The 10855-nt window shown below is 36.2% G+C and overlaps 1 protein-coding gene across 4 annotated transcripts in view; it reads left to right on the top strand.

The window, feature by feature from the left end:
• UNC5C (unc-5 netrin receptor C) overlaps positions 1–10855 on the top strand; it is a 377791-nt gene that overhangs the window by 288723 nt on the left and 78213 nt on the right. For all 4 annotated transcript variants that reach the window (XM_034440510.3, XM_034440509.3, XM_034440508.3 and 1 more), the window contains exons 5-6: positions 4301–4481; positions 9473–9640. In XM_034440510.3, the coding sequence (XP_034296401.1) occupies positions 4301–4481; positions 9473–9640 (349 nt within the window). The remainder of the gene's footprint in view (positions 1–4300; positions 4482–9472; positions 9641–10855) is intronic.

Genomic DNA, 10855 nt, shown 5'->3' with positions numbered 1-10855 from the left:
CAGACCAGTTCGCAAGAACCGGTAGTAAAACCGGTGGGAGACTCCGCCCACCGACCCTGAGGTCATCAGGAAGCATCTGCACATGCACAGAAGCTCACGGCCCCATTGCAAATCGGTAGTAAAGATAAGTAGAACCCATCCCTGACCACACACATACTATGAAAGATAGGACTTTTATACTTTCCACTGCTTACTTCATCTCTGAAATGCAAGATATCACATTTTTCTCATGCAAATTATATCAGAATTCTCTTTCCTTTTCCATCAGATTGTATGGGAGCTAATATAATAAAATGCAGTAAGATTTTTCTTTGTAACCTAAGAAAGTAAACTAAGACAAATTTTGCTTCACAGACTGCCATTGAACAGGCATTTGTATATGGAAGTAAATAAATGAAACGTATATTCGTCTTCATTCGTGCAATAAATAAAGCTGTGCAATTTTCAGTCTACAGAAAAGACATTCGGAACATGTGAAAACACAAACATAGCATACATCTGCAACGCTTTCAAGCAGTTGTGCCTTTCCCTGGGCATCACAGAGCAACAGTGTAATCCCACCCCCAACTGTTAGCCAGGTCTTGCCTCTAGTCTACTCTAGAGGTTGCCTAGTGTTGCCACAGGGTATATCTATTGTTTGTTTCTTTCTTTGTTTTTTGTTTTGTCAACAAGTACAAGGAAACAAGTAACAGTATAGACATAGACACAGACACATGAAAAAAATTGGCACAAATAAAAGGATATAAATAGGCAAAACATAGCCATAAACACATAGAATGATTACATATAAATGGGGACAGTAGGACAGGGACGGTAGGCACGCTGTTGCTCTTATGCACGCTCCCTTAGGGATCTCTTAAGAAACATGAAAGGTCCACGGTAGACAGTTTAAGGTAAAAGGTATGGGGATTGTGTGGCCTGTATTACCATTACTTCTTGGTGAAGAAATAAACATGGAACTGTTATCTATCTTTGTACCTTGTTTCCCCCGAAATAAGACATCCCCTGATAATAAGTCCAATCGGGCTTTTGAGCGCATGGCAATAAGGCCAAGTGCTTATTTCAGGGTTCAAAAAATATAAGACAGGGTCATATTTTCGGGGAAACACGGTACATATTGTCTATGTTCTCTGTGTGATGCTAGAGTACTGTACGAAAATAGGGCAAGGAACAAAGGGCTATGATTATGTCATGGGTGAGCTTGTTATCTTCTGCAAATGGTGTATCCTTTTTGGGTAATTATGACCACAAAAAACATTTGGTTTATAGAGTTGCAGGTAGGTGCTATGATATATTTCCACATTATCCAAAACACACAGGAAAAGTGAATCTTAGTGCTGTAGTCCGGTAGAATCTAGTTTCAGTAAGAACGATCTGATAGTGCCTAAAATATATATATTAGATTTTATTAAAGCTGACTAAATGTAATCATGTTATTTTGAGAATTACATTCTGGAAGGTATTAGGGAAAATACATGAGTGCAGGAGTACAATAAGGAATACTACCATTGCCTTTGGTTCTATTGTGCAAATTGTGTAATTGTTTAAAACCCCCAGAAGCATAGAAAGGACTATCTTAAAATATAAGGATGAATGCGTGTGATATACCATCAATCTGTCAAGTTGTGATGACTGTTTCCATGAAGAAATATTCTTTGTCTAACATTTTGTCATGAATTACAATTTCAGAGTAAGAAAAATCTAAGGTGGTAGATTCATTAATGCATGGTTGTGCGTGGAATTTTATCACAGAAAATAAATGTAATTTCACACTATTTTAAATGCAATAGTTTCCACTAGAAATAATTCATTTATGCAGTGCATAGAATCATTAGTAATTCTATATTGCAGAATATTAAGTTGATGAACATTAATATGTGGATCTGAGAACAGAGAGTTGCATACTTGCAACCAAGTTTTATTTTAGGTGATAAAACGAATATTCATGTTCCTATCTTAAATGGGATGGATTGTATTAAGCATTATTTCAATGATTCGTAGCATACAAAGAAAATACAAAAGTAAATAAGGGGGGGGGGAAGGAAAGAGAAAAGCGGAGGAAATACTTTTGTATTTTCTTTGTATGCTACACTATAGACTAATAAAATTGGTATTTTAAAAAAATTCAATGATTCGTCTAGGAAAAGAATCAAACTTTATGTTAACAAAACCAGAAGAAGGCCCAACTGCTTAGATGAATGATTGATTGCAGTCATTTCTGGGATTTTTTTAAAAAAATAGAGGATCAAATTCTTGGCTTTCCATCTCTTTGGGCAAGTGTTCAAACTGTTTAGAGTAAAGGGCATGTTTGTCTGGACAAATCAGGTCTTTCTTTGTTCTGAGAATTCTCTGTATTCCATTGGGTTGGCCAGGGGCAGGATTTTTATTATTATTATTTGATTAAAGTGCTGGGCATAAATCCCAGTGATCTAGTGACATGAAGGCACTTCTTTGATCCATCCCAGGCTGTAAAACATGCTCAGTTCAAAAGCAAATAAGCTACTGAATGTTCAGCCAATTTATGTAGACTACCTTACCTCAGGCAGCTCCAAGAGACTGGAGTGCTTCTTTATGATAGAAATGAATGGAATATTATATAGCTTGAGGAATATGTTTTTAGGTCTTTAACCATTCCAGCCTTTCTAAATGCCTTTAAAAAAAAGAAAACACCAAATATTTGTATGACTACAGGGTGTGATTGTATATACGTAGGTCATACAGAGTCACATTGATCCACATATATACGGCAAACAGTATCTTATTTTAAGTCAACACAAGATGCATTATTTTTGGTGAAATATGTTTAACCTATGTTCCTACTAAGTTATTAATGAAAAATCATTTGTTTCAAAAGATCGTGACCCACATAGATTCCACAGAGTTCTCTACAACCGTAGTTGTTAACATTCTTAAAATTGGAAGGGGCAGAGAATCACTTTGCATAAAGAGGTCACCGAATGCTGTTTTTCTTTAAATTTAAAAACTCATTGTTCAGTTTCCAAATAACATTACTGAAAGGTAAAGTAAAAGGTAAAGGTTTCCCCTGTCCAGTTGTGTCTGGCGCTAGGAGGTAGTGCTCATCTCTGTTTCTTAGCTGAGGGAGCCAGCATTGTCTGAAGACATTTCTGTGGTAAATATGACCAACATGATTGTATGCTGAGGCTCACAGAATGCTGTACCTTCTCATTGAAGTGGTATTGAACTATTTGCATTTGCATGCTTTCGAACTGCTAGGTGGGCAGGAGCTGAAGCAAGTTGTAGGTGCTCACCCCATCCTGCAGCACTCGGGTCTCAAACCCGGGCTCTCAGCTCTCCAGCTGACAAACTCAGCATCTTTAACCACTGAGCCACCACGCCCCGATTGAAAAGTAGGATAAAAATAATTACAATTCAAAATAGGTTTGAGTGCTCTTGGCAGGAAATCTAGATTTGCCTTTGCAATACATGGTCTCCTCATGTCCCTAGGGCTAGTGACCACTTATAGTTGTCATGATGAATTCAGGAAAGGATCCCTGAAATAAAAAGAAGTGTAAAGGTACAACCACTTTACAGGTCTTTTCAGATGGACATTTTTCCTGTATCCAATATATTTTGGTGAAATATGTTTAACCTATGTCCGCAACTATTCGTTTAATGATTATTCAAAGTTCCAACAACAATGAAAACAGTTACTTATGACCAATTTTTTACAATTACGACTTTTGTAGCATTCCCATGGTCATGAAAAGAAAAAAAGCAATGGGTGGAAACTAATCAAGGAGAGAAGCAATTTAGAAATAAGGAGAAATTTCCTGACAGTTAGAACAATTAATAAGTGGAACAACTTGCCTCCAGAAGTTGTGAATGCTCCAACACTGGAAATTTTTAAGAAGTTATTGGATAACCATTTGTCTAAAATGGTGTAGGGTTTCCTACCTGGGCAGGGGGTTGGACTAGAAGACCTCCAAAGTCCCTTCCAACTCTGTTACTGTTAAACATTATTTTCATGCATCGTTGTGCCGACATTCCTCAGTTCAGGGAACCTTCACTCCTTCGATTTGTTCTACTGAGTGCTTGTCAAATATTTATCTCCCTCTGCAGTATGGTTCCACCCCCTCCTTCTGCGCATGCTCAGTCTTTTTCACTCAGTTGACTCAACAGGTCTAGAGTGCTTTTTGTTCTACAGATAATCTATATAATTCATTATTTATTGTTATTATTATTATAAATCATTAGAGAAAGATGTAATTAAAAATATAGTTCACCGGAGTGCTTCATATGAAAATGCTGTATCTGATCACATCTGTGAATCTCTCAACAGGTTGAGTGGCTGAAAAATGAAGAGGTGATAGATCCTGTTGAAGATAGAAATTTTTATATCACTATTGACCACAATCTGATCATAAAGCAGGCACGTCTCTCTGATACAGCCAATTATACTTGTGTTGCCAAAAATATTGTGGCAAAAAGGAAGAGCACTACTGCTGCTGTCATCGTCTATGGTAAGAAAGTTACCAGGTTACATATTTGGGTGATATATAGATTTTAGTCTATGTATAAACTAAATTGAATCCATGCAGGCATGAGAAATTTTAATCCATGGACTTCTAAAGTGGGTTGAATTCTACTTTATTCTGCTCTGTATATTTAGTTGCAGCCTAGAAACAATATATAGGCAATTTATAATGAAAGTAGAATGTCCTTCTTTTTGTAGTTAATTAAAACAAGTTGGTCTGAGGCGGAAAAAAACTCTACAGACTCCCCTCATTTTACTGGAATGTTAGCCCAACTTCCCCTGTCCATGCTTTCAAATTTCACTGTGTTTATCAAAAGCTTAAAACCAAGGCAGCTTGAATAATAGAGCCTTACAGTTTTCAATCTGCCTGCAATTAGAACCAGAACATATATTATACTTAGCCTTTGAGATCAGTTTGGCATTCTTCCTGTTGAGTTGTAGGTAGAGCAAGGAAAACGAGAGAGATGGAGGTAGGAAAAAGGAGATAAATAACTATTGCCTGATTGCACTTATTCTCATTTTCTCCATCCACAAAGAACATCCAAAGTTCTCAATCTGTTGAAGTGTCATAAAGAATGATTATTCCTGCGTTTTCCATCACTTTTCATTCAATTTCGTGATAAAGAATAGGCTTTCAATATTTCTTTCAAAGGAGAACAGAATTTCATCATTGGGTACTTGCACTTATTTTTTTACAAGAATGGGTATGTAGGAAGTCTATGCCTTCCATCTTTCAGTGATCAAGTATTTTTCCAGCAGTCTGTAACTATTAGCTTCCTAGCTTCAATTAAATCCCTATAAAGAAAGAATTTCTCCCATGTTTTAAAAAATAATTTTTATTAAACAGTTTTTAAAAAGCAAACAAAAAACAAACAAAAACAGATATTTACATCTTCTTTTCAACATCTTCGCATCAGTAATCCATATTTATACATTTTCTCTTTCTTATCTTAATATATCTTTTATACATATATTTCTAGTATATCATATATACTATATTTTCTTAACCTAAATATTTTATTTACATTTAATATAAACAGGTACCTAGTTTTCTTTCCACATTTGTTTCCATATTCCGCCACCTAATTTAACCATTGTTTAATTTTCTTTTTCCCCCTCCCTTTTTTCCCCCCTTTCTCCAACCATTTATACCATTTCTCCCAGACTAAGTAGTATTCTGTTTCATCTTTTTCTTGTATCTCCTTTGTGAGCTTATCCATTTCCACACACTCCATAATTTTTCTAATCACCTTGTCTTCTGGTGGTATATCATTGTTTTTCCAGTTTTGGGTGAAAATTATTTGTGCTGCTGTAATTATGTGAATAATTAAGTATCTTATTTCTTTTTCAAATGACACAGTGATTATTCCCAGTAAGAAAGTTTCTGGCCTCATTTCTATTTGTTGATTTATAATTTATAATCTCTTTTTTTAAAACCTTGAACAGGTAGGTAGATAGCCAGGGAATCCTTCCAAATGATGAAAGTGTAGAAAGCAAGAGCAGCAATAGTATTCTTCCCCACTATCAACGATGATAAAGAGCAGAGGTGGTATTCAGCAGGTTCTGACCAGTTCTGGAGAACCAGTAGCGGAAATTTTGAGTAGTTCGGAGAACTGGTAAATACCACCTCTGACTGGCCCCGCCCCATCTATTCTCTGCCCCCTAAGTTCCAGCTGATCTGGAGGAAATGGGGATTTTGCAGTAAGCTTCCCCTGGAGTGGGGAGGGAATGGAGATTTTACAGTATCCTTCCCCTGCCACCTACCAAGCCACGCCCACCAAACCATGCCATGCCCACCAAGCCATGCCCACAGAACTAGTTGTAAAATTTTTTGAATCCCACAACTGATAAAGAGTCATCTCAAGAGCCTCAAAGCCTTTTAATCTTTTAGAGAAATGCTTGATACATAAAGCTGTTTTCCTAAACTATACATCTTTTTTTAAAAAAATAATATATTTGACATTTTAAATTTCAGAGTAAAAGCTTCATCAGATGCGTTCTGTAATAACATAGCATTTTTTTCTATATATTTTTTTAGTCATTAAGTTGGTGCAAAATGTATGAATTATATTATTGCATATATCACCTGAGATGGAAATAAAACACTCTGCTGAAAGAACCTAAATCAGTTGGATAACCATATTAATTGCAGTGCATTTAGCTGAGGAATTGGCCTGGATGTAAAAATGCAGAAGGGAAATTCTAGGAAATGCAGGGGGTAATAGATTTGTGAAGCTGTAATCCTTGCACAGATAAATTGTAGGTATTATTTTCTAAAATGTAAACCTGTGAAACTGGTTTAATGAGTAGAATTTAATGGGTTATTGCCACAAAAAGTGAAACATTGAATTTCATTTAAAGAAGATTCCATCTACCGTATAAAGTAGAATATCATCAAATAGTAATTGATCCAGGAGAATTCATAAAGTTTTAGAGATTAATCCAGATTAATCTATGAAACAGAAAATTGACTAGGTAACTCTCTTTTGACACACACCATACTCTCTTTGGTTTCTAAATATTTAAGCAGTTAAGAACTTCTTAAATATTTAAGAAGTTAGAACCACCTGCCACTATCGCTCCTGGATCGGGCGATCTGGTCCAAACCAGGAGCATTTCACCCCTGGTGTATACCTTCTTGGTGTAAGAATACCCTGAAACTTTAAAAAGCTTAATAGAAAAAGGGGATTCTATTACTGGCCTTCCTAAGGAGTATATTAGTGGAAATTGAACAGTCTTAATGGCCATTATGAAGTGACTATCTGAGTAAAAGAATATCTCACTTGGGCAGTAAGGAAAGGCTCTTATTGGTTATATGTATCTTTTTCTTAGACTTGAAATCATCTGCTAATATGCAATAATTTTTAATATTTGTGTTGAGAATGACATATACTCTGAATTGGCCAGTGGCATGTCAAGAAAAGTGAATGAAGCAACACCAGTGCCCATAGCTTGCCAATTGCCCAAGCAATACCCCTCTTGATGTGCTCCATGCTGGAGAAATTCCTAAGAACCTGCTCTTCCTTTTCCTAAGCTCACTTAATTACTTATGATAAATAAGATTTGATTCATATAGCAGGGCCTGGTTCCTTGGCAGTTTATATTTTTGGTTCTCTATTATTAAAGTTTGTGCTAGTATATTATTTAGTTGGTGTGGAGGTCATCCAAAATTTTTAGATGGTTCTCATTAAAATATGTATTTATTTTACTTCAACCTATACAGAAGCCCTGAAATTGTATAGTGAGAGTAGGCAATACAGGCAAATTGTATGTCAGTTTATCCATCCAGGACAGGAGTCTGCAACCTTAAACACTCAAAGAGCCATTTGGACCCATTTCCCACAGAAAAGAAAACACTGGGAGCCACAAAACCTTCCCGTGCCTGACTATTTCCACAAAACTAGCATATGTAGTTGAATTAAACGTTCTGTTTTCTTCTGAAACTTCTTTTCTTGGATTTATCCATGGTTGGCCTACCGGGGCGGATGTCGCACATTGGCAGTTGTGATGCATATTTTGAGTGACAGGGAGCCACAGCAGAGGGGTGAAAGAGCCACATGCGGCTCCAGAAGAAAGTTGATCTATCATCATGAGCCTTATTTTCATAACAATCTTTCAGATAGTTGTAATATGCACTAGGTGAAGCTCTCCCTGAAGAATATTTGAAGACTTCAGCTAGTACAGGAATTATTGATCACAGTATTGTCTTGCCAGCATTCCAGAAACTCATCATTAGCTATATCATTTGAACCAACTACATTGGCTTTCCATTTCTCTTAAACCCATTTAAAAATACTATTATTATTTTTTTACCTTGGGGATAGTTTATTTAAATAAAGTATCCCCTCCTACTCTTTTTTTCAGATAACTTATTAGAAAGACAACTCTACACTAATGGGTATAAAGAAGAACCCTTATGAAATGTGTATACCGCCTCTATCCAATTTGATTATAGGCAATGTGTATGTTTGTATTTATGTGTGTGTGTGTGTATTTATGTTTGTATGTATGTCTGCAATAATATAGAAAACAGTACATCAGTAAACTAAATTTTGTACTGATGTTTCTGGATTCGATCTTGAAAGACTTTTGCAAAAGCCAATCTGTACAACTTGCCACAAAACTTGAAGAATAAGCCTTCCATAAGAGGAAAACTCAGGACACGCAGATACTCAGGACACCACTTATTGCACCTCTTAGTAGGTGGATATCCTGTGCAGGCTCTGTCTGATTATCCAAATAGGGCAGGCTTTTCTAAGAGGCATCTTTTTCCTAAGAGAGCCAAAGAGTCCTGAATTTTCAACATGCAGAAACTAGTTTTGTCCAGATTTTAATCGCATTTGGTTATACATTAAGGGTGGAGAGAGTACCTTTGTTGTGATATTACCAGGGGTGAAATCCAGCAGGTTCTGACAGGTTCTGGAGAACCGGTAGCAGAAATTTTGAGCAGTTCAGAGAACCGACAAATACCACCTCTGGTTGGCCCCAGAGTAGGGAGGGAATGGGGATTTTGCAGTATCTTTCCCCTGGAGTGGGGTGGGAATGGAGATTTTTCAATATAGTTCTCCCAGGAGTGGGGATGGAATGGGGATTTTGCAGTATTCTTTTCCTGGAGTGGGGTGGTAATGGAGATTTTGCAATAACCTTCCCCCAGGAGTGGGAGGGAATGGGGATTTTGCAGTATCCTTCCCCTGGAGTGGGGTGGGAATGGAGATTTGGCAGTATCCTTCCCCTGCCCCGCCCAACAAGACACGCCCATAGAACCGGTAGTAAAAAAAAATTGAATTTCATCACTGGATATTACTGTTTCTTTTATTATCCACTTTTGAAATCCAAGCAAGCATAAAAGAAATATATAATCTTCCCTTTTTCACACACACAAAAATGTTTAATTCATAGAAACGCTTGGAAGCCTATAGGCTTCATAAATTGTCAGTCCTTCATTTAAGTCATTTTCCTACCTTCCTTACTTCTCAGTCAATGGCGGATGGTCAACTTGGACAGAGTGGTCAGTATGTAACAGCCGTTGCGGAAAAGGCTTTCAGAAGCGTACAAGAACATGTACCAATCCAGCACCACTCAATGGCGGAACCTTCTGTGAAGGCCAAAATTTGCAGAAAATAGCTTGTACCACATTATGTCCAGGTACGTTGTATCACTACAATGCGATATTATCTAGAATAAGTCTTCTTTTCTTTTCATTTGTGGTAATGGGGGATGAAAATGATAACTCCTTACTTTTAATTTTAAAGTGAACTCTATTATGCCATTCAGATACAAATAAGATGAATAATTAGCACTATTATTATGCAATGTTTGCCTCTCATTGCAGTTGTTATTCTGAACACTTACATAATGAGTCAAGATTTAGACCCTTGGGATCCTAAGCCTTGGATCTGTTAAAAACTCTGCATTTAAATGATTTCATGTATTAATACGCTTACATTTATTAAGGCAAAGATAAGATTATTTTTTTTACTAAAAGTAAAAATATTATCTGAAGGAGATGGATTATTGTATTTATTGTAAACTTCCCAGTCACTATGAAGACGGTTGGCATATAAATGTAATGAATACATGAACGAATACATACATAAAATTATCATGTTATTATCATTGTTGTAAAATAACACAATTTTCACATTAAAAACAAAAACCATGCAGTCTCTTAAGAATATGTTTCAGAATGTTTTTGTCTGCCATCTTATTCACTAAGATGGGTAAAACCTATCCTATTCATTTTAGATGGATTAGAAAATTATTTTAGTTCCTTCCAAGGACAAAAAGTTCAAATAAAGCTCACGCCTGATTTGTCCAGCTCAAAACCTGATTTGCCCTTTAAACCAACAAAACATTTTCTCTATCATCAACTACGTTCCTTTATCTATTCGGCAATAGTGTTCTAAATAGTATTAATATAATGATTGAAAGAAAACCTATTTCATTCCCCCTCCCTATCTTTCTATTGCACTTGACATCAGTTAAACTTTCCCTTGAAACATTACAAATTCAAGGTTCCATTTTACTGCATGCTTCTCAACAATACAACATTACATCGAAGTAAGGGATAAAATATAGATTTTAAAGGACAAAAGCACATAACAATGCAAGCAACTTCAAAATTTGTGTCTATTATCTGTAAGAATTTGTTGCGGATCTGTTGAATTCTGTCTGAATCTATTATTTTAGTAGGGAATATTTTGGGAAATCAATATGGTTAATAGAAATTCACCAAGCATATATTTATTTTAGGTATCTGTATCAGATCAGAGGAGAAATAGGTGGCTGGATAGCACCTCCCTAGCCCAATGTCAAACCAAAACACCATGTTGGGATGTAGGGAAGTTATCTATTTTAAGT

The sequence above is a fragment of the Pantherophis guttatus genome, chromosome 8 (assembly GCF_059756535.1).
Source record: "Pantherophis guttatus breed Tessera chromosome 8, ASM5975653v1, whole genome shotgun sequence".
Classification (NCBI taxonomy): Eukaryota; Metazoa; Chordata; class Lepidosauria; order Squamata; family Colubridae; genus Pantherophis; species Pantherophis guttatus.
The sequence above is the reverse complement of the archived record's forward strand: the minus strand, read 5'-3'. Positions and strand labels throughout refer to the sequence as shown.